The sequence below is a fragment of the Epinephelus fuscoguttatus genome, linkage group LG22 (genome assembly GCF_011397635.1).
Source record: "Epinephelus fuscoguttatus linkage group LG22, E.fuscoguttatus.final_Chr_v1".
Classification (NCBI taxonomy): Eukaryota; Metazoa; Chordata; class Actinopteri; order Perciformes; family Serranidae; genus Epinephelus; species Epinephelus fuscoguttatus.
This window is the reverse complement of record NC_064773.1, coordinates 496575-520883: the sequence shown is the minus strand read 5'-3', so window position 1 is coordinate 520883 and position 24309 is coordinate 496575. Positions and strand designations below refer to the sequence as shown.

At 43.3% G+C, this 24309-nt stretch overlaps 1 protein-coding gene across 1 annotated transcript; it reads right to left on the bottom strand.

Annotated features, from left to right (window-relative positions):
• Positions 1 to 10604: 10604 nt before the first annotated feature.
• tspan12 (tetraspanin 12) lies at positions 10605 to 23010 on the bottom strand. The gene is made up of 7 exons (XM_049566628.1): positions 22102 to 23010; positions 19624 to 19706; positions 19062 to 19197; positions 15959 to 16024; positions 14976 to 15083; positions 14717 to 14860; positions 10605 to 13224 (listed from the first exon to the last, which is right to left on the bottom strand). The coding sequence occupies exons 1-7, from the start codon at positions 22165 to 22167 to the stop codon at positions 12892 to 12894; spliced, it is 936 nt and encodes a 311-aa protein (XP_049422585.1). The 5' UTR covers positions 22168 to 23010; the 3' UTR covers positions 10605 to 12891.
• Positions 23011 to 24309: the final 1299 nt, after the last annotated feature.

The window sequence follows — 24309 nt, the reverse complement described above, 5'->3', positions numbered from 1 at the left end:
ATGTCAATTTCTGATGAAAGAAAAACAGTGTGCATTTCTCTCTGTCGTCTTGCTTGCAGATTTGTTTGACGCACATGTTGCCTAATGTTGTTGTTCTGTTCTTGATGTGAGCAGGGTTAAAACACTGTGTCGGCCTGATCTTACTTTCTTATGTCAGAACTGATTTCAGGGAGATTCAAGGATGTTTCTGGAAGATTTACATCACCGACACTGTACTGTATTTAATACGTAACTATTATATCCAGGCTACGATTACTGCAGAAACAACCCTCTGAAAATATTACGTCCTGAATTTTTCCCCGTAAAATGAAGCAGGATGTAGCCTACCTGTCGGCAGCTTCTTAGGTGAAGATCTTAGAGTAACAGCTTTTATTTTGAAGGTGAAGAACTGACACGCCAGGAAAAGAAAAAGGTCAGTATCAGGTAATAACATGAAACGTTTCTTGTTACAATGAGATATTTTCACATTATAACGAGATATTTTAATGTTATGACAAGATTTTCTTCTTATAAAGAGATATATCATGTTATAATTAGATATTTTCACATTATAATGAGATATTTTCACGTTATGACGTTTTTATGTCATAAGATATTTTCCTGCCCTAACAAGATATATTTATTTCTTTAATGATAATTTTGTTTTGTGACATTTTCATGTTTAAAAAATATACTACTCTACAACACAATAAATAGTATAGAAATATTTTTAATTTTTTTGTAACAGAAGGTTTTTGTTATAGTGTGAAGATGTCTTGTAAAAACATAAAAAAAAAACGTTAGAAACGTTTCACGTTATTTCCTGATTCTGATCAGTTTTTTTCTTTCTGGCGTTGCAGCTCTACACTTTTGCAATTTTGTGAGTTAGCCAAACTGTAAAATGAACGTTTGGCTGTTTGAAAGAGTTACGACACTCTGTACTGTTTTAACATTTTAAAGTTAGCAAGGACCGCTAACTTTTGCTAACAGAATGATGTTAGCGAACCAGTGAGCTTGCGTTAGCTGCCTATGCACGTCATTTCCTTCCCCGTATGTTGTAGCTAGGTAAAAGTTCTGATCCTGTTGACAGATGACGCAGCAGATAGTAATGAATTCTTTAAAGCACATTACATCGATATTTTTATCTCTTTAATCAGGATCTTTGTATCTCGAGCTGAGCGGCATCGTGTCCTGTCCGTCTGTGAATTTGTAACATTAGCTAACGTAGCATTAGCTCAGCAGACTGAGAGCTTCAGACGTGGCTGAGCAGCAGGGTTGTCATTATGACCACAAGTAGACGGCAGTCATCACAAAATAATATTCCACTTCTAAATGCAATGATTAAAATAATAAAAAAGATATTTCAGTATCACAGTAATGTAGCTGCCTTCACTAAAAGTGAGCTAAACTAAATTTATCTTACTGATTCTGGTGGAATAGTTCGGGAAATACTTTTCTTGTTCAGATTGATTTCAAGGAGTTTGTTTAAGTGCGCAAAATAATCTGTTTTTACCCTTTTTTTGAAAAAGACAAAATTTCTACATGCAGCCACGCATTCTCTGATTTACGTGATCTTACATTTTGATTATCACGTTAAAACATAAAAAAGTGGAGCTGCTGGAGACACTCGTCTCATTTTGCTTCTTTGCATCAAAAATTAATTTAATTTTGTGTATGTGTCCAAATAATGCTATTAAACCCTGAATAATACCAACATGTCCCATATGCCTTAATTGGAAAATGATACATTTGGACAAAGGCCAGATTTGGAAAATCCAAACAGAATAATATGCTGTTTTAAATTCCGAATATTTTCATATTCAGAATAATAGTGGAATAATAGCGTGCATATAAACATACCCAGTGTTAATGTCTGTTAATGCTGCGTTAAAATGGAACACATTAGCTTGATGTCGCGAATACCTCGACAGCAGTGGCATTCATACGGACTCTTCTCGTAAACACGGTAAACACGACCCCATTTAAACGCAGCGTAAGTTCAGAGCTGGAGTCGTGCTTAGCTTAGCTTAGTTTAGCTTAGCATAGCTCCAGAGAGTATCTTTGCCTGAAACAACAAACTTATTTCTACACATAAGAACATAGCTTCCAGACTTTATGCTATGCTATGCTACGCTAGCATAAAAATCCACTTTCAGAGAGAATGTGAAGACGAGTATTTTCCGAACTATTCAGAATCATTAAGCTAATATTTCTCTTCCTGTAGCTAACAAGGCAACACCAAAGTCTGTTTGGTGAATATTTTAGTCCTCTGCTGTAGCTGGTGTTTCCTACAGAGCTCCTGAAGTCCTGAGATATATTTTTAATCTTGTGCGCACAAAGATAACGATTTGTGTGCACGAGTTATTGTCAAACCCAAACAAGATAAAATAATAATAATGAGTTATTTCAGGACTTCAGGAGGTTTTATTTGAGACTGTTTGTGATTTGTAGGTCTAAAGCCATGGAGACCAACGGGAAATAAACAGGAAATAGTTTTTGGGTATGAACATGGTGAAGTTTAAAGATGTTGTATCTTCTCTCTCAGAAACATCAGTATCTACCTGTACTGGTCAAACTCCAGTCTGACCAGTCTGACCACTGGTGAACCGAGAACTGAATCCATTTTGATACAAAGGCGACTTTTCTTAAACAACATACTGTGACTTCATTCTGTCAATTTCCTGGTGGATCATTTGGATTTGTTGATGTGGATTTACTTCCTGGACGTTTCTACCTGCAGCTGGATTTAAAGTTTGTTGGGAGGAAAGAGCACATCGGCACGTCGGAGCGCAGATGCCTCGAACATTCGAGGGCAGCTGAAATAAATTCAGCACTGATGCAAACATATGACTGATCTCTCAGAGCTGGGATTTAATCCTGAGCTTCATCAAAAGCAACTTGATTTCTTTGTTGTTTATTTTTCAAGACGACAAAAGTTGACAGAAGTTTCATAGTGAAAATGCAAATGGCCGACCCTGCTAGGACCCCACCCCCACCCCCTTAATCCATCACTGCTCGACTATAATGTGACATATGCAACCAGCTCCTGTTGGTCGGGTCTCTTCCTCTGGGTTTGTAAAGATATGCTTTGAATTTAGGGGGGAAAAATACAGAAACATATTTTTGAGGATCATGTTGTTAAATTTTGGTTGTAAAAGAAAGAAATAAGGATTATTATTATGATTATGATTATTATTACTGTTGCTAGTGCACACGTGCTGTAATTGTTCTTTATGGTGTAGTAAATCATCTTATTTTTACAATAATAATTTCCATCAGCAGTCGTCGTGTCTTACGTTAACATTCCACATGATATTTTTCTAAAGCGTTCAGATACAACTTGCATGCATTCGGACCCGTCGTCATGTTGGAGCAGGAAGTGATTCAAGGATTTACCTGTAAATTGAAGAAATTGTGAGGATGGTTATTATGATAATTATTGATTTTGATTTGTTACAGCTTGTGTTATATTGATAAAAAATACTTTAATTATTGAGGATAATATTGAAAAAGAGAAGCTTCCATGGTTTTAGTGTCTGAGTAAATAGAATAAAACATTGTCCTATAAAACACATGTTGGTTTCTCTTCATTCAGCTCAGATTAAATTCACAATGATTTACTATAAATTATTCTGTTTGTTGTTTCATGTGGACGCCGTAGTTTTGTTTTTAATCATTTGTTTTCAGCCAGTTATCAGTTGGAAGAAAATATAGACTCTTTTACTGTTAAGAAACAGTGTGATGTTTGTTTGTGGGCGGGGCTTAGCTGGAGGCAAAACAGTCCTCCACAGACGTTAGCTAGCGCTAGCTAACAAGTTGTGTTGTCTTGTTTTAGACGATGGAGGAAGATGATGTGAGTGGTGCGTTCAGAAACACTCATTGTGAGTGTGGGAGCGCACTCTGACACAAACTGGAGCGTTGATAAATTGGGAGCGCTGTCTGAATGTAGCGTTGGGTTATCCAGAGCAGCGCACTCTCAGAGTGGCAGAGCGCACTCTGGACACTCTGTCTGTGGAGACGGAGCAGCAGAGCGCCGAGTGGAGTGAATGTGTGATTAACTCATGTAGAAATATAACGCTGCGTTTCTTCCACCAACAGGGCTCTCATTTTAGTGTAGAGCGTCAGACTGAATTTACCAACGCACCATGTCAGGTCACTCACTCTCCGGGACCGCCAGTGTTACTTGAATAAGTAAACACTGACCAACGGGACCAGACTGGCCGACCCGTATGCTCTCACTCAGTGGATGGATGATGTCACAGGAAGCCAATCTTACAAAGGAGGACCACACTTGTTTGTTTTGCTATGGAAGCTAACGTTAGCTAATGTGCTAAAAAGTTAGCGTTGCAGAGAAATCCAATCTTCCTCTTAATCCCTCCCCAGTTTCTGATGAGGTGGACATGATAACCCTTAATACACATAACCTTATTCATCCTACAACAGAACCCCCGAAATATTGGCTGTCACCCCGAGTTTTATCGTCACCGCACCGTTAGCTGATTGGCTTCAAATTGGGAAAAAAACAACTACGTCGTTAGGTTTGGGAAGAAAAATGATATCATGGTTTGGCTTGAAATTTGTGTGTTTGTTATGGTTCACAGTCAACACTATTCCCTGTCTCCACCTGGCGTCCAACACACCGACCAATTCTCCACATGGATTTTGACTGACTTCCTTCTTTTCTCATAACTCAACATTTCTTCATACAATGGTTTGAATGATAGCCTACGAATTAGCATGCCATGAATGACAATTTATTTAACTTGAAGCTAAGAAGATTGGGTTCAGGAAAGTTGAGTTGAGTTCATTTAGAGTTCACATGGTTCTTAACACCGCCCTCCCGGGGAAAGTCCATCCACCGCCCCAACCTGCCTCCTTAAAGGACCGCTTCCTTCTTTACTCCACTCATTAGTCACATGATCACAGGCTTCCCAAATGCGTGGGTTATGCATGAATTACTGGGTCTGTTTTGGTGCATTACTTTTTGTTGTAAAGTGTTTGAACTTGTGATGCATGTGTCGACCCACTGCCCGCAGGTTCCCTGGGTCGACCTTTGGGTTGGACGATTCGGGTAAGCTTGGTAGAAACTATTGTGTGTTTCTGAGTATATTATAACCTACAGAAACATTGTGCAGTAATCCAGCTTCCACCTTCTCCTCCTGTCTTTCAGTCATCAGCGCTGTCACCTCAGGCTTTCTGTTATTCTGCTTTTGACCTGCAAATCTGTTAAGCTTAAGACCTGCAAAGTCCGATATAGCTAAATCTCTCTGGTCATAATAACATTATACATAGCAACAAACACAGAGATGTGAGCTTTCTCGGAGCACGTGACTTTAGGACATAACAAAATAGTTAAATATATGAAGTTAGTAGTTTGATTTTTAGCATTTTCTTAAATGTAGAGATGGATTTCAAGACTTCCAAGCTCTCTTCGAGCTCGTTCCAGAGCAGCAGACGCCTGCAAGCAATGGACAAGCTACTACTTTTAAGTCTTCTCTTCTTCCCAGTAATGAGATGTTTTTGCTGGTGTCATAAGCATGACCAGGGCTGCAGACTGGGACAAGCTCAGACAACCTTAAATTTGTTTTATGGATTACCTGGAACATCATACATGCAGTTTGATACAGATTTATCTCTGTGAGCCGGAGGAGACCAAAGCGATGGAAGAGAGGGCTTGTGAGGGCATTATATTCAGACCAAGACACAGCTCGAAGGATCTTTTTTTGAAGACTTTATAATTTTTTTTAAATAGCTGGGGAAGGTATTGCTCCATATGACACTACAGTAGTTGATATATGGTTCAAACAAAGTTTTGTACAGAGAAAGAAGTGCTGATAAAGGAAGGTGAGACCTTATTTTGAAAAAAAGACCAACATATTTAGATAATTTGGAAATTAAATGTTCTATATGCAGTTTAAAATTTAAGGCCTCATCTATTGTTGAGGCTACTCGAGTTAACTCCTTATCATTTATTTTGAGACGTATGTGATCCATATCAGATGGCTTTTTATTGGATGTAAAGACAACGAAATTAGTCTTTAAATGTTGAGAGATAACTTATTACATTTGAACCAAATATCCGTTTTCTGTAATTCAACATTGAATAATTTCTGTAATTCAAATGTATTTGTATGTGACAAAAATAAATTGGTCTCATCAGCAAAATGACTTTGTGTAGGATTTACGATCCTAAAAAGAATTTACGAAATCATTAATATAAATGATGAAGAGTAATGGCCCCAAAATTGAGCCCTGGGGCACCCCATATTTGATATCCATATTTTGCGATTTTTGGTTATTTATATTTACAAATTGTTCCCTACTAGAAAGGTTTAATGATCTGCTTGCTGTACATTATCCTGGTTATCACACAGATGCTACAGAAATCAATAATTTGACACAAAATATTGATTTAAAAATGATTTAATTTCTCCCTCCAGAGTCTGTGATCAGACCTGTGTCCACAGCAACAGTCTGTTATTCATAGCTGTTCTCTGCTGTTCAGATATATCAGATCGCTGTAATGGACCAATCAGAATCAGACTTGTAATAAGTTCTGATCAGATATGATTGATAAAAATAGAGGAGTGTGTAAAGTGAGACTCTGTGCCCATTGGACGGCTGGACTTCAGCACATTAACAGATGTATCGTCTCCAGAAGTCTCAGAGTGGAGCACTGACGCTGAATGAACTATTAATACTGTGTACAGTGGTGGAGGTAGAGTTTCATACATGTTGGAGTCAGGAGCTTTTCACACTAACCAGCTGACACCCTGCCACCGTGTGTGTGTGTGTGTGTGTGTGTGTGTGTGTGTTATGTTCAGGGACAGCTGCAGGGACTGGAGGAATGTGTTGTAGGTGAGATGTTGAGTTTCAGACAGTCGATCGACTGTTTTCAGGCCTGAATGTTGATCTCAGCAGTTTGGATGGGAACCAGCAGCCAGTGATATGCTGAGCTTCTGCAGCTACTCGTTCCCTCAACTCTTCAACAGCCACGACTCCACCGGCACAACCTCCAACTGTAACAGGCCGAGAGTCCTAGAAAATGTTTTACGCCTCTTTTCCAAACAGTTTGGTTTGTGTCTGTCGCTGTGTAGTCTGCGAAGTACACAAAGAAGTGCATCTCTTTAGTAATGGATAAAAACGGCATTTTTATCTTTTCATCTTTTAAAATATGTTCATGGAGCAGCACAGAGACAGAAACAGGACCATAATGCAGGTATAAGAGAAATAACTGAGGAGGTCGGCCTGCAGGTGTGGAGCCGGCCCGTCTCACTCCCATCTCGTCGAATACCACCACTTTGTAAATGACTTTGGAATCAGAAACCGACGTACAGAGACACCTTTGGTGGCAGTATGATACAAGGCAGCTTACGCCTTGTTTCCACTGATGTATGTGTATGGAGAGTCAACAGGAGGTCCATTCACTCCCATAGAAATCTTTGTGATATCTGATGTACCTGTGAAACTCCTCCCCTCCATAATATTTCAGTCTAGACTTTGCCTCGAGTATGTTAAAACAACTGACCTATGGCTAAGCCACGCCCCCTCCACTCACTCGGACAAACTATCAACATTCAGTGCCCGGTGCTATGGCAGGTGTCACAGTACACGGCATTTCACAGGAGGCAACTGATGATTTTTGGAGACATAACGATCAGATGTCATTGAGAAGTAACCAAAAGGGCCTAAACTACGCATTGGAGGGATATATTCATCATTTTATTGTTGAGAAGGTCGATGAAAAGCTTAAATTACAAGCCAACATTTACAGGTCACAGTGTACGCTTGTGAACCGCATCTGGTTGCCGTCACCATCAAAGACAACAAGTTAAAGTGCCACTGAAGTTAAGGTTTTTGGCTCAGAATATGAGAAAAGGATAACGGCCTTTTTACCATCTTTACCAAGAGTGTCTCTCCGTTAGTTTGGTGCTACAGTATTTACACTGAATCATTCAGCATAACGTTTGCCAACCTTTGTTATCTCTGCCATTACAGATAAGTTAATGAAGCTAAGCTCCAGAAGTTAACGTTAGCTTAACTAGAGCCCTTTGGACAACAGCTAACAATGATGTACCATCACCAAAGTACAAAACTAGAACAAAATAGGCTAATGAACTCCCAGCAAACAAGGTGACATGATGAACAACGCAGCTAGGAGCTAACGTTAGGCTAACTTTAGCTAACGTTAGCTAGAGATGTTAAAGATAACTTTATATTTCTTTCCAGCAAAGTGACAATATGTTGCCTCAAACACAATGTTGACTTACCTTAGAACAGATGTAGACATCATTGTTAATCTTATTCACGTTGAGTTGATGTTGTGGTCTAACGTTACCACACAACTTTATCCAAAGGAGACACTTTTCTCGCTTGAGATGTGGTTTAAAGTGTAAAAATACACCTGGTCGCCCAGCCTCTCAGGATACCTTGTGTCAGAGTTGCATGTACCCCATGCACACCGTTTGACCATTTTTAAACTTCAAATCTTTCTGTAATGCATTTCAATGGACGTCCAGGCAGAGGATGTCCGAGTGTATGGGAATAGCTATACGCACTGTGATTGGCTCATTGCGTTTGACCATGTGACCTTGTGCTAGCTTAGCTAACAGGCTGCTAACGGGCTAACAGGTTTTTCTTTCAGTTCAGTTTGTCTGATTAAAAAGAACATGTTTAAATAGATTTGACACACTGTGAATCTGCGTAATGTTATTCTACTAAAATATGGTCATACCTTATACAGTCAGAGTCAGATCGTCATTATGACTCGTTCAGCCGATCATACGTCTTAATGAACTATGTCACAGATCTCACTGCATACCTGGCAGGCCAGCATCTTCACGTATTTGTCGCCACACAATTCTGGTCTTGTTTTTGTCCCAGTAATGTTCCAACCAAATTCTTTAAATTACTGGGTGTCAAAAAACAAACAAAATTAGCCCCTCCCCCACGGCTACAGGTAGCTTCTCTGAGGTTTCGATCCATCTGTAAAGAAGTGCACTTCCTTGCGCCGGACACTAGAGGCATCATGTGTACATTTACAGATCTACACACACCAGTCACATATGTAACACTAGTTAGTAATGGACTAGCGCGCAACACAGCAACGGTTCCACTGACCGTCAGACCGTGGAGGTGTTGGATTTTTCCTACTCAGGCGTTGACAAGATGAAAGAAATGGAGCGTAACGGTGCCGGAAGTAGGAAATAAATTGCAATCGCAGTTGTAAACAAACAATATTTCATTTATTTATGCAAAAGAAAAATAAACATAAGCTTTTTTTCCACTATTAAAAGTGATTGTTGAACATAGGTTGATTTCTATGCAGTTGATAATTACTCTATATTTTCAAATTTTGCGTTCATTTCTATATCAGCTCTTTCAATAGTACACTACTCAACTCACCTCAGTTCAGTTGGTACAGTGACAGTCAACATGAGAGATCTTCGCAGGAAGATATTGCTAGCTCGTCTGCTAGATGACTTCGCCAACAGCTCTCGCCGACAGCACACTAGCTAGCCACCCACATCTGGCCAGGTCTGTCAACGATGGAACCTCGCAGCATTGTTCTGGAGGTGGGGAATGCGTTGTGGAAACGCGTCTTTAAAACAGGAAAAATAGGTTGTGCACCCGACGTAAGTGAAACCAAGGTGTAATTCTGACTCCACCAGCCACAACTGAAGTCGTCAAATACCGTTGCTCTGTTTTGATTTCCAAAAGGTGTCACCATCAGCTGCAGATGGATAGACCTACAACCAATCAGTGCAACGCAATGTGACGTAGCTCTTCCTCACTATGCTAGTTTAATGCTCACCATCGTGTCGCTAGCACAAGGGTGCACAAGCCAAAAATAACATTGTCACGTACTTTGCATAAAGCACGAAGGTTTCACAAGTTGTCAGTCACTGAATCAAACCTGCCCCATATCTGTTAAACACCATCACCATCATATTTTGTGAAGGGGAGCCAATATAATAACTTAACTGGTCAACAGTCAAACCAAGAAAAAATCCTCACCATCACAACCAGAAATCAACCTCACAGATAAAATCTAAACTTCTCTAAAATTCTCATCAGTATAATAAAATCTCCAAACATAGTGAAGCGTCTCTAACACACAACCACTCAGGTTGTGTGTTAGAGACGCTGTCACTATGAACAGCGTCTGCAGCTCGACAGGCATCTCTCTGAGGTGTCTCTCCATCCGCCATCCTCTCCACCTGCTGATGACACAGTCAGCTCAGATACTGCGTCACTTTAAAAACACTGAAACGTACAAAAGTAACGTACCTGTGGTTTGCAGAAATGTACAATGCCAACGTTTCCCTCTGGAGACTGGGCTGATTCATCATCACCGCTAGTTGATGTAAAAATGGAGCGCTTGTGGTTATTGGGGACATGGACTTTGGATTGGGACAGTTGTGAGTCAGTAGTGACTGATGATACAGTTTGAAAAAGTCTCAAACCTCCAAATTTGCTCCAGTGTTGTTTAATGAAGGCGGAGGATAAAGAGAGGCAGGTATGTTTGTTTTTAGTGAAATCAACAGGAGGCTTCGTCCCTTCTCATCATGTTTACAGCAGTCCCCCCGCCCCGCTCACCTGGTGACCAAATCAAACGTCCACAGTTCGTCGTACAGACAGATCCTGCTTTAATGTTTATTGCAGAGAGAAAACGATCAAACATCATTAAATATAACACCATGCACATTTTCTCAAATACAACCTGACACTCTGAAAAACACGTGAGCTCGTCTCTTCTGACACGACTTGACACCCGACAGCAGCGACTCGCGTCTTTACAGTTCAGTCGACATGGAGATGATTCTGTGTCTGAACCCGAAGAGAAGACGTCCCTCAGACAGTGGTTGTTTCCATCAGTGCTTCAGTTCATGTTCTCGTCCAGTGACAAACCACAAAGTACCAAACAGATGGACCAGAGTCCATCAGGGTCTATGACAGGACCCGCTCAGGGGTCAAAGGTCAGAGTTCATTAACAGTCTTCGCTCTGTGCCTCCTCATCATCACTGCTGTCCTCATATCTGCAGTGAACTCAACTGTTCGTGAACTCAGTCATCAGTTCTGTCAGTAATCGTAGTACAACTCGTCGAGTTCATATCTGACATCACAGTGACATCACTGAATAAAGAACCACCAATCAGACAGGACGGAAACAAACGCTCAGTCACGCGTCACATAAAGCTAAAATATAACTCTTAAGTTATTGAGTCATGTTGGGTCCTGGATCAGCGTGTCCTCACACAACCGTTCATAAGACGTCCTACTAAATATCGGATGGACACTAGAAAAAGTTACGTACTTAACGTAAAGTTACGGATGTTAGGTTTAGGAAACACGGTGATGATGAACCTTAAAATTACTTTAAGTTCACATGTTTCCAAACACTGCTCCCCTGAAGGAAAGTCCTGTGCTTTGTAACACACCACCTCAACCTGCCGCCTCATACGACCACTTCCTTCTTTACTAGCGTCGGCCTTTTGGTCATGTGATGGTAGCTTTTCCAAACACATGGGTTATGCACGAATTAATACTCATTTATTCTCCTGTTACGTACGAAAATAGTTACGTCTTTTTCAAATGCTGTAAATGTCACCGCCCTCACACACATCATTACTTTTAGCCAACACACACACGTAGTTACGTTTAGCCAACACACGCACGTGGTTACATTTAGCCGACAAACACACGTGGTTACGTTTAGCCAACACACACACGTGGTTATTTTTAGCCAACACACACACGTGGTTACGTTTAGCCAACACACACACGTGGTTACGTTTAGCCAACACACACACGTGGTTATTTTTAGCCGACAAACACACGTGGTTATGTTTAGCCAACACACACACGTGGTTACGTTTAGCTGACACACACGTGGTTACGTTTAGCCGACACACACACGTGGTTACGTTTAGCCAATACACACATGTGGTTATGTTTAGCCAACACACACACGTAGTTACGTTTAGCCGACACACACGTGGTTATTTTTAGCCAACACACACACGTGGTTACGTTTAGCCGACACACACACGTGGTTACGTTTAGCCAACACACACACGTGGTTACGTTTAGCCGACACACACACGTGGTTACGTTTAGCCGACACACACACGTGGTTACGTTTAGCCAACACACACACGTGGTTACGTTTAGCTGACACACACACGTGGTTATGTTTAGCCATGTATCATGCTGACATCAAAGGACGGCTTTTTCCATCAGTGTCTGACGCTGGAAGTCACTGACCAAGCGCTGGTATTCGATGACTCCGGAGTAGAGGACGGCACTAGAGGACGGAGTCAAAAGTTTCGCACAACAACAAATGAGGTGACGGTGGAGGAGCTCGTGGTCATGTACCTTCAAACAGAGGTAGTGCTGTAGACGGTGGTGGTCTGTGAGGTTGTTAAATACATCACGACGTGTTGATGGCGAATTCTTTTCACTATATATTATTTTATATTCCTAATTTGTTCCGTTGTGCCACTATTTAAATATCTTGTTCGTCTCCTACGGTCGTTTCTTACTTGTACCACAATACACCACCTCCATGATCTGCAGGGGTTCTACTCTACACAGAGTACTGACAGAAGGCTCCATCCCTCTCTAACATGAAGCATAGACGAGTCTTACTGGCTCGTGATCGTGCGGGATTTGTTTGAATTTTGTTTTTCATAGGAAAAACATACGAACAGTTTGTGAGGAGCCTGTGTAGATACGTGAAGACGCAGAGTTTGTGTCTGGGATCATGCAGAGCAGTTGTCCGTGTGATCAGATGTCAGTTGTGACCTCATGGAGTCAAACGTTCAGATTTCTGACAGAACTGATGAATAAACTGATAAAATAAGACTTTAAATCCTCGGATGCGTTCAGGCTGCAGCGTGACGCCGTCTGCTACGACAGCCGCTCCATCTCAAACTGGAGTTCACTGGGCTTGGCGGCGGCGGTGCTCGTCATCACGGCACAGCTCTTGTTAGTGCGGCTGCAGCCTGACTGTGGAGCTTCAGCTGAAGGTCTGTGTGTCACTGTGAGGGGGGTGGAGTCGTCCGGAGCCGCCACCGTGGTGTCCAGCTCTGGCGACTTTCGGCCATAGTAAAGTGCCCACAGCAGCGTGAGGGTGAGCGCCATGGCCAGGATCTGAGCCACGCCGATGGACACGCCCAGGAAACGCAGCGCCTGCAGCTGCTTCGTCCCTCGAATGAAGCTGTAGATCTTCGGACCGCAGCCCTGAAACACAAGCAGAGAAAAAACTGTCAGCGCCAGCGGGAATCATCACGAGGCATTTAGCTCTACGAACGCAGCTCAGCCTCACAGTTAGTGTCCCCCAAGTGGACACTCATGGTACTGCAACAAAAAAATTCCCTGCAGCCCAGAAAACCTGAACTTTTGATCCATGGAGGTTTTAAATTTGTAAAAGTTTCCTTGAGCAAAGAAAGGCGATTTAAAAATCATGATGTCATTGGAATGTAAAGTCTGTGAGTCGAGCAGGAATTCGTGGGCGGAGCCTGCAGGAGGAACATCAATGCTCATATTCAAAGTAAAGAGGTAAACCCAGGGTTTGAGAAATTTAGCTTTTCTATTTTTAGTTTTTGGGGGGTGAGGTTTGCTTTTTTATTTTTTTTTCATGATATTTTGCTTTATTCATTTATTTCCTTATATTTGTTTTGGCGATATTTTGCTTTTTTTATTTATTTATTTTTTGTAAAAAAATTTGCATTTTTAATTTATTTTTATCCAGAAACAGTTTATTAATTGATTACATTTATCAGGAGGTATGTACTGATGTTTTGGGTTTTCATTTTCTAGAAACAGTTTTGGCACTGGGCCAGCAGCTCCACTGGAATGATGCCATCTTGTCGTCCAATATCCATTTATTATTTTATATCTATGCTCAAACTCCAGGTTTCACGAATAAACTAAAGTCACTGTCACTTCCTTTTGTTCGCTCTCAAGCTTCTGTCAATCAGTTTAAACACTTCCTGTACAGACGCTTCACAATAAAAGCCTTCAGACAGCCCATAGAGAGCATCATCCTGTTTTCTCCTGATCGGCTTTTATTGTGAAATATCTGGAGGAAGTGTTGAGTTTGATTGACAGACGGTTTTAATGGTAAAGAAAAGAAACTACTAGATGTTGTTTCAGTCACGACAATATCAATTTTATCAGAGAATTTTTGTTGTTTTTTTATATATTTAATTTTCATATTTTTATATTTCATATTTGTAAAAAAAAAAAAATCAGTCTGTGAGCCGAGCAGGAACGTGAAGGGATAAACATGACTGCGTATATTCCGAGGGCCGCATACTGTGAAGTAAAACCTGGAAAATAGAAACTGTTTGTGGCGTAAACGTTGATGAGTGGCAGGCGACTAAACAGGCGCCATCTTGTGGTTATGTAATTATTATACATGTGGCACTAATCATCCTCCATAGATCTGTCACAGTTTGATGACTCGGTTTAAATTCTTTATGTCTCATCTTTCTGCTGCAGTGGAGTCACATGACCAGTGGACGATGATGATGACGATGATGATGGCTCCACGCTACCAGAGATGACAGATGAAGAGGAAGAGGAGGAGGAGGAAGCTAACAGTCACAGCACACATAACAACAGGTGGACACAGTAGAAACCTGCTGTTACAGTGATGAACGTCTGTGATTGGACGAAAGCCCCTCTGACTCTGTCACCTGTCGTCTAATCAGAGGCGGCGGTGTCTCACCTCTTGGTGCAGGTCGCTGAGGTCGTGGTAGTGGGCGTGGCGAGCACATCCTGGATACTGATTGGAGCAGCAGGAGTCAGGTGGCCACTCCATCTCTGTCATCTCCAGCCAATCAGTGAAGTAGATCACGCCGCAGCACTTAAACTGTCCACAAGTAAACACACACCTGTCAGCACACGGGTCACGTGACCACCACAGTCTGTGTGTGTGTGTGTGTGTGTGTGTGTGTGTGTGTGTGTGTGTGTGTGTGACCTCTGACCTCGGTCTGGAAGCTGTTCCAGGTATGTGTGAGCCACTGGTAACGCTGCAGGCCGAAGTTTGGCATCCGAGACTTCAGGCTGATCATATCAGAGCGCTGCACCGACGGCTGAACACACACACACACACACACACACACACACACACACACACACACACAGCTTTAGTCTATCTCAGAGAGGTGTCACACCTGCTCAGGTGTCTCCTCCTGTGTGTGACCTGAACCCTGCAGTGTGTACCTGAGGGCAGCAGAGGTGGGCGGGGCCTGTGATGTGATGGCCTGCGTTAGTGTGTCCCCGCTGATGTCACCAAACTGAATGTGTCTCTACAGTTTATGGACTGTGAGGTCATCACCTGTCCCCAGGTCAGCCAGGTGTGTGTGTGTGTGTGTGTGTGTGTGTGTGTGTGTGTGTCAGCTCTGTGCTGATAAGAAACCATTCATCCTGACTACAATACCCACAACCCCCTGAGGCAGGTGAGGCCTGTAGAGACAGAGCTCAGGTGAGATAGTGAGGTCAGCCTGCAGGTAAACAACAAACAACAACAGCTGCTGCTGCTGCTCAGTCTGATGATCTGATGCTGATGCTTCTTCTGCATGTTAATTTAATGTCGTTGTTGACATGATTATAGAGCTTCATGTTGTGTAGTTATTGTGTACCTGTTGTGTCCTCGGTGTGTTAGTTGTGTACTTGTTGTGTCTCAGTGTCGGGGTGTGTAACAGGATCTGATCTGAGAGCAGCGTGTTTGACATTTCAGTTTATTCTTAGCAGTGAGACGTGTTTGTAACTGAACCCGTCTGCAGCTGCTCACTACCTCCTCTCTGATTGGTCCACTACACACAAGGGGGCGGAGCCAACACTCACTCAGTATTATCATGTTAGGAAAAAAAACTACAACAGAGTGAGAGGGACAAAAACCTGTCACATCATCATCATCATCAGTAGTGTTGTCATCTGACATAACGTGATGTGTGCATGTTGCCACCTCGTCGTAGGTCCACACGGCGCTCGCCAGCTCCACGCAGAAGATCACCAGCAGACTGCAGAAATACTGAAACACAAAAACACACACATGTTCAGACTGTGTGTCAACGACCTTTGACCTCACACACACACACATACACACACACAGAGGTAAGACTGCAGGTGGAAACAGTGGAGGTGAACGGTACACTGTCAGAAAATATTTACATGTTGAGGGTCAAAGGTCAGAGTCATCAGAAGGACGTATTTATAACTGACCTCAGATCTGCTGCATGGAAACATCACACAGTGACTTACTGGAGGCCAGGTGAGTGACTGTGTGTGTGTGTGTGTGTGTGTGTGTGTGTGTGTGTGTGTGTCCTACAGGTGGCGCTACACTGAAACAGATTTAATTTATTATCATTCTGTGTGAAAGGTTCACTCATGGAATGAAGCAGAGTCGTCTCATCTTTAAGCCGTCTGTGTTCAAGGGACAGGCGTCAGGACGGGATCATGGACAGGACAGGTGAGACGTTTGATGACATGTTGAACAGGATTTTAACTTCTGCAGTGAATCAACACTGCACCTGCAGCGTCAGCTCTGAGTGGACACATACGCTACATACTCTTCACCGCAGCCTAAAGGTGCGGACACACCAAACCGACATCAGATAACTAGCAGCGACGAAAGCCAACTGTTGCGTCGCCTCACGTCGCCCTGTGTCAGTTGCATTTGAACACACTACACGGACTACATCCGACGGCCAAGTAGCACGTACGTTTTGCGCCTGCGTGAGAGAGAGCGGAGTGAGAGAGTGGTACATCCTGTCAGCCGAGGGGTTTCCTATCTGTGCAGCCGAGCACCGCAGCACCTCCACGGACTATTACATCCAGACGGTCCCGGTGTTTCCTCCGCAGGCTCCACTTCACTCAGCTGCCCGATAAACCCGCTGCTTCTTCCCACTTTAACCTGAATAACAAACCAGGGCTCGGTGCTCCGGTTGGATCCAAACGGAGAGCCGGGGCTAGCTCAGAGACTAGCGGAGGCTAACTGGCTGTGCTTCCCTCCGGTCATGCTGTGGCTAACGCTCCGCTAGCCGCTCCCAGCTAGCTCCGGTTTGTTATTCAGGTTAAAGTGTGAAGAAGCAGCGGGTCTGTGGGGCAGCTGAGTGAAGTGGAGCCTGAGGAGGAAGCACCGGTTAGCCCCGGTTTCACTACAGGCAGATTCACTCGCTACAGGGGCGAGGAAATAAAACCTGAACAGCCAATCAGAGTGATCTCTCTCACCGACAAGCTCCGCCGCCAATTCAACATGCTCAATTGGCCGAAAAGACGCAGACGCCAAAGTGCCGACGGTGCGGGACACACCACAAAAACTAGGCCGACAGACGCTCACCGACGGCCCGACTTTGGTCGACGGCTGACCGTCGGCTTGGTGTGTCAGGGCCTTAACGTGCAGCTCCTCGGAAATGTAACCTCTCATCACAGCAACGCAGACTTCCTGTTTATGTTTGTAAACTAAAAACCATTTCCTTCAGTGGAAACAAAGATTTTATTTGCTTTGATTTCGCAGATAAGAAACAATAAATGAAGTCCTGTGTGTGATTTATCCTGACTTCATATGAGTAGAGGAAAACTGCCATAGGCTTATGCTAATAATGTTAGCATAAGTGTTGAAAACGTGTTTAGTATAAGACAGTTGTTTTGTCAGTGAACCTTGTGAGCTGTAATGGAGCCGAATTTTGTGATGTTACCTTTGTTACATGTTGCTGTTGTCCCTGGCTTCATATGAGAGGAGGAAAAGTCTGTTAGCTGCTAGGCTAATGTATACAATGTAAAATGCCATAGGCTTGTGCTAATAACGTTAGCATGTTGTATTTGTGGGGGAAATGTGTCCAGATAAAGACAAGTGTTTGTCTGTGAATGCTGCGAGTTATGATTATAATGTTATTGTGGGTGATGTTGGCTCCCGGGTGTCTCCGCAGTGACTGAGGGACGGTGGGTGATGTCGTCTCCTGGGTGTCTCCGCAGTGACTGAGGGACGGTGGGTGATGTCGTCTCCCGGGTGTCTCCGCAGTGACTGAGGGACGGTGGGTGATGTCGTCTCCCGGGTGTCTCCGCAGTGACTGAGGGACGGTGGGTGATGTCGTCTCCCGGGTGTCTCCGCAGTGACTGAGGGACGGTGGGTGATGTCGTCTCCCGGGTGTCTCCGCAGTGACTGAGGGACGGTGGGTGATGTCGTCTCCCGGGTGTCTCCGTAGTGACTGAGGGACGGTGGGTGATGTCGTCTCCCGGGTGTCTCCGCAGTGACTGAGGGACAGTGGGTGATGTCGTCTCCTGGGTGTCTCCGCAGTGACTGAGGGACGGTGGGTTCACTTCCTGTCTCTGCCTGTTGCAGTAGCTCAACAGACTGAAGCTGCTCTCTGTCTCCCATCGTCTCGTCTTTCAGGGACAATCTTATCTCTTCTCTGGGGGACAATGGAGACACCTGACACCTGGCCCCGCCCCCCCAGGTGACAGCAGACAGGTGATGTGTCTCACTGAGCGGAGCAGAGACAGACCAACCTGTGTTCACAGTTCACCTGCAGCTCCTTTCATCTCTTGAACAGGTGACAGGAGGAACCAGGTGAGACACAGGTGGACGTGTTTACCTGCTCTGCTGTTACCTGGTTACTGTTTACAGTCATTAGTAATCTGATTACTCCTCTACTCCGCCTCAAACTGGACCCTTCTGTCAGATAAAATGTGATGAGCGATTTTTTCAGGAATGATTATGACAGGTTTTCTCCAACACTTTGTGTTTGTTCGTGAACAGGAGATCGACTGTCTCAGATTTGTGTTCATCATTTATCGTACATTTGTGAATAAAACAAAAGCGTACGCACAAATGTAAGTGCAAGGAGGAAGACTATTGGACATGTACATTTATCCTGCCAACACACCTTCATAGAGCAGTTCATATCAAATTGTATTAGCGCCCCTCGAATGACGTCACATCCTTAAGGTACAGCTGTGTGATTGACATAAAGTCACTGAGGTTCAGTTTACGGACAGAAACACGGTGACTCTGACAGTGGGTCATCTCTCAGCTGATTGGCCATACAGATAACAAGATGAAGACGTACCCAGGACAGCAGCAGCAGGTTGCATCTGAGCGTGCCGCAGTATCCAACCATGGCCACGATGATGAGGAAACAGCACACGGCGATGATGACGGGATGAACAGCTGGAGAATATGTGAGGACGGCTGCTTCCTCCAACCTGCACACACACACAGACACAGAGGACAGACGTTTAATCACTTATGGATTTATCTGTCTCTGCTGCTCCGACATGAGCCCAGCAGCTCGCACAGTGACCAGACACAGTTTGATCCAACATGGACGAGTCCTCTCTGGGTCCCCTTAAAGACTCCATGTGACTGGAATCTACACAAACACTGATTTATCTCCACCTCTGTGTGAGTCATGCTGGACAGAGATCAGGGGGGCCGTGGGATGTTGGTGTCAGATGACCTGGTTCATGTCACATAGACCTCAAGGCTCCAGATCCATCAGGACTCTGGTCTTACTGGTTGGGACTCACCTCATGTGTGTGTGTGGGACTCACCTGGTGTGTGTGTGTGTGTGTGTGTGGGACTCACCGGGTGTGTGTGTGTGTGTGTGTGTGTGTGTGTGTGGGACTCACCTGGTGTGGGCTGTCAGGGTCAGGACGGTGTTCAGAGAGTCTCTGATCCAGGCGGCCACTCCCAGCACACATGCTGACATCAGCTGGAGACACACACACACACACACACACACACACACACACATACACACACAAATAAACACACATGGATCAGTTTCTGCTGCCCACAAATAACATCTCAGAATGTCAGACATGCTCTCAGACAGACAGACAGACAGACTCGTGGCAGCCTACTTTACTAAAAACTTCAAGATTTCTGTAAACTAACTGTAAACTTTACCCTGAATTGCTCACCTTAACTTCCATGAACACATTTCACTGAAAACATTATTTTTTACTGTAGACGTCAACTTCAGACTTTGACTTCAACTGCAAACTCCAACTGCAAATGGCAAACTGCAACTGCAAACTTTAGCTGAAAACTGCAACTGTAAACTTCAACTGCAAACTTCAACGTCAGCTGCAAATTTCAGCTGCAAACTGCAAAAATTCACTGCAAACTTCAACTGCAAAGTTCAACTGTAAACTTCAACTGCAAACTTTAGCTGCAAACTGCAACTGTAAACTTCAACGGCAAACTCCAACTTCAGCCACAAATTTCAGCTGCAAACTGCAAAAATTCACTGCAAACTTCAACTGCAAAGTTCAACTGTAAACTTCAACTGCAAACTTTAGCTGCAAACTGCAACTGTAAACTTCAACTGCAAACTCCAACTTCAGCCACAAATTTCAGCTGCAAACTGCAAAATTTCACCGCAAACTTCAACTGTAAACTTCAGCTGCAAACTTTAACTTCAACTGTAAACTTCAACTTTAGCTGCAAACTGCAACTGTAAACTTCTACTGTAAATTTCAACTGCGAACTGCAACTGTAAACTTCAACTGCAAACTTTAGCTGCAAACTGCAACTGTAAACTTCAACTGCAAACTCCAACTTCATCTGCAAATTTCAACTGCAAACTGCAAAACTTCACTGTAAACTTCAGCTGCAAACTTTAACTTCAACTGTAAACTTCAACTTCAGCTGCAAACTTCAACTGTAAACTTCAACTGCAAACTTCAACTTTAGCTCCAAACTGCAACTGTAAACTTCAACTGCAAACTTCAACTTTAGCTGCGAACTGCAACTGTAAACTTCAACTGCAAACTTCAACTTTAGCTGCAAACTGCAACTGTAAACTTCAACTGCAAACTCCAACTTCAGCTGCAAATTTCAACTGCAAACTGCAAAACTTCACTGTAAACTTCAGCTGCAAACTTTAACTTCAACTGTAAACTTCAACTTCAGCTGCAAACTTCAACTGTAAACTTCAACTGCAAACTTCAACTTTAGCTCCAAACTGCAACTGTAAACTTCAACTGCAAACTTCAACTTTAGCTGCGAACTGCAACTGTAAACTTCAACTGCAAACTTCAACTTTAGCTGCAAACTGCAACTGTAAACTTCAACTGCAAACTCCAACTTCAGCCGCAATTTTCAACTGCAAACTGCAAAACTCCACTGCAAACTTCAACTGTAAACTTCAGCTGCAAACTTTAACTTCAACTGTAAACTTCAACTTCAGCTGCAAACTGCAACTGTAAACTTCAACTGCAACTCCAACTTCAGCTGCAAATTTCAACTGCAAACTGCAAAACTTCACTGCAAACTTCAACTGTAAACTTCAACTTCAGCTGCAAACTGCAAATGTAAACTTCAACTGCAAACTTCAACTTTAGCTGCAAACTGCAACTGTAAACTTCAACTGCAAGCTCCAACTTCAGCTGCAAATTTCAGCTGCAAACTGCAAAACTTCACTGCAAACTTCAACTGTAAACTTCAGCTGCAAACTTTAACTTCAACTGTAAACTTCAACTGCAAACTTTAACTTCAACCGTAAACTTGAATTTTCAAAGCAAACTGAAAGGTAATTAAATGTTCTGTGTTGACAGGTCAAAGTGTGGCTCAGATTCAGTTTGTAACTTCCTTCGTTTTTAATGTGACACGAAACATCTTCAACATGTTCATGTGAAAACCTGACCTGAAATGACTCTGTGTGTGAGACATGTCCAATATCTCAAAATCCCAAATGTCTGTGTGTCAGATTATTTCACACTCACACACACACACACACTCACATACACACAGTTTCTCAGAGTGCACCGTGTGAGGTCATCACGTTTGAAACATTTCAAAATGATTTCACATGTTAAACTGAGTGACGTCACACACCCGACATGTGAAACCAACATCACTCATTTAATTTAATTTCGTCTCTGTATTTGAATTCATGTCATGTTTAAACCACACGTGCATTAAAGTGAATTCATCCCAGTGACATGTGATGATGTCACATCGAGGCTCGTGCAGTTTTCACATGTGGAGTGTCATCATTTACACGTCACGTTCTGTTTCATGCTGAATCTCCTCTGTAAAGACACATGTAGCTGACAGGTAACCATCAGATTATATACGTCATCCAGCAGCTGCTCGCTCACCCAGAACAGCAGGTTGAGCGCGTAGAGCAGACAGCGCAGACACCTCACCGCGTCCTCCCGAGCCATCCCGACCGGAGCTCCACCGTCCGGCTCATCTGAGCCCGGGACACCATGGCAACATGCTCACTGCAAACACACAACACGAAGCGTGGAGACACGGCAGTGCAGATTATCACTCATTAGAGAGGAGCCTCTTCTCAGAAACTGCGTCTGCTCCGTGCGTAAAAGCCGCATTCCGCTGCCTGCGCGTCTCCACTCGGCTCAGTCCGGAGTCTGGTTTCAGCAGCTCGGGTTTATCCGTGAGAAGCTCCAGGAAACTTCCACAACAGGTGGTTTCTTACTTTCCCTCAGCCCCGCCGGGATGATGGAGTGTGCGGAGCAGCGCGCAGCGGCGGCGCTGACATTTCCAAATCAATCATCACTCACGGAGCGGGACGCGGCAGGAAAACGCACCGTGCGGGTCACGTTAATGACGCGTTCTTCCGCAGAGTTACGAGTTGACAGGACTCTGCTTAGACGATCCAAAACTGTGAGCGAAACTCCTCCGCTGAAAAACACAAACTATAAAATGAAAAGCTTTAAACCATCCAGCAGAGTGAGATAAATCCTTTCCAACGCGCTCAACAGCAACAACTCTGTGCGTAAACGTTTCCTCCGCTGCGTCAAAGCTCCAAACGGCCGAGCTGCGGTTCTCTGTGTCGGCTGTGAGTGTAGCCGGAGCCCGGGGCAGTGTGGAGGGGGCGGTGCGCTGTCCCGTCCCGTCCTGCCGCTTCTTCTTCTTCCTCCTCACTAATTAAATGCGCACAGCAGCAGCAGCAGCAGCCTCCCTCCTCCTCCTCCTACTCCTCCTCCCCTCTCCTCCCCCCGTCAGTCAGTGAGTCCTGGGGGAGGACAGAGGAATGTGTCCGCCTCCAGCCGCAGAGCCGCGGGGTCAGCAGGCCAGCAGGCTGAGAGTGTTGTTGTGTTGAAGAGGATGAAGCTGCGCAGACACACGGAGGCCTCTGCTGGCAGACAGAAGGGGGACACACTGAGACAGACAGAGACAGTCAGGGGACAAACAAACAGGGGGACAGGGGCTGGAAACTCTATGTGTACCGACGGACACAGCTCCATACACAGACTGTGTGGACACAAAGTATCGCTTAACTTATTTCCTGTCCACATACTTTTGGACACCAGTTTGTGGACTCAAACTTCTACATAAATAAACTACATGGCCAAAAGTAAGTGGACACAGACTGCTGTTTATTTATCTAGTTTTTGTCCACATACTTATGGCCAAAAGACCCAAACCACTGGATAGGTGGTGTGTTGTGTCCATATAATTCTGGTCATAAGTTTGCGAACACAAACTAATAAATAATGAAGGATGTGGCCAAAAGTTTAAGGACGTCACCAACTGACTGGCCAGAAGTATATGGACACAAACTAATGTGTGTCTAGGAGTTTGTGTCCACATACTTATGGCCAAAAATATAGACTATACTGAATAGGTGGTATTTTGTGTCCACTTACTTTTGGACATCTTTATGTGCACACAATTAAATCAGTAAAAGTGTGCACACAAAGTGCTCGATATATAGAGTATTTGGCCATAAGTATGTGGACAGAACCTGCTGTCTATCTAGGAGTTAGACGTGAGTAAACATCAGTGTGAGCATGAATCACCAGAATAAAGTCATGTGTTCATAAATAAACCCGAGCTGACTTTATGTTTTAATGTCACGCTGAAGAAAAGAAAAACATTTACTCACTTTAATAATCACATTTAATTATTATGATTATTATTATTATGATTATTATTATTATTATTATTATTATTCATTATTGTGCAGCAGACAGTTTCTGACGGACAGTCTTTTAATCTGAAAATATTTAAAATAATTATTACAGTACGAGCCATTGAAGGAGCTGCATGGTTTGTCACATGAAGATATATCAACAACAAATTGTTCCTATGATGCAAACATACTTTTTAAAAATGTATTTATTCATTTATTTTAATTTATTGCTGCAAAATCAAAACAGTGGCGACGTTACAAGGACAAAACAAATATATATTTGTATACACACAAGAACAGACAAAGAAACTAAGGTGACGTACACTTGACAAGGTGTTTGTACATGTATGTGTATAAATTACAGGTGCTTATCATTGGTATGAAATATTCTGTATGTCAAAAAATACAGTTTGCTTGAAAACAAAAC

What these genes read in the sequence shown, in the direction of transcription:
- tspan12 (XM_049566628.1), bottom strand. Translation starts at nt 22,167, where the DNA reads ATGGCTCGGGAGGACGCGGTGAGGTGTCTGCGCTGTCTGCTCTACGCG. An exon ending in CCGTGTGGACCTACGACGAG is followed by an intron (nt 15,084 to 15,958) that starts GTGGCAACATGC and finishes GTGTGTGTTCAG; the next exon opens with CCGTCGGTGCAGCGCTCTGA. An exon ending in GGAACAGCTTCCAGACCGAG is followed by an intron (nt 14,861 to 14,975) that starts GTCAGAGGTCAC and finishes ACTTGTGGACAG; the next exon opens with TTTAAGTGCTGCGGCGTGAT.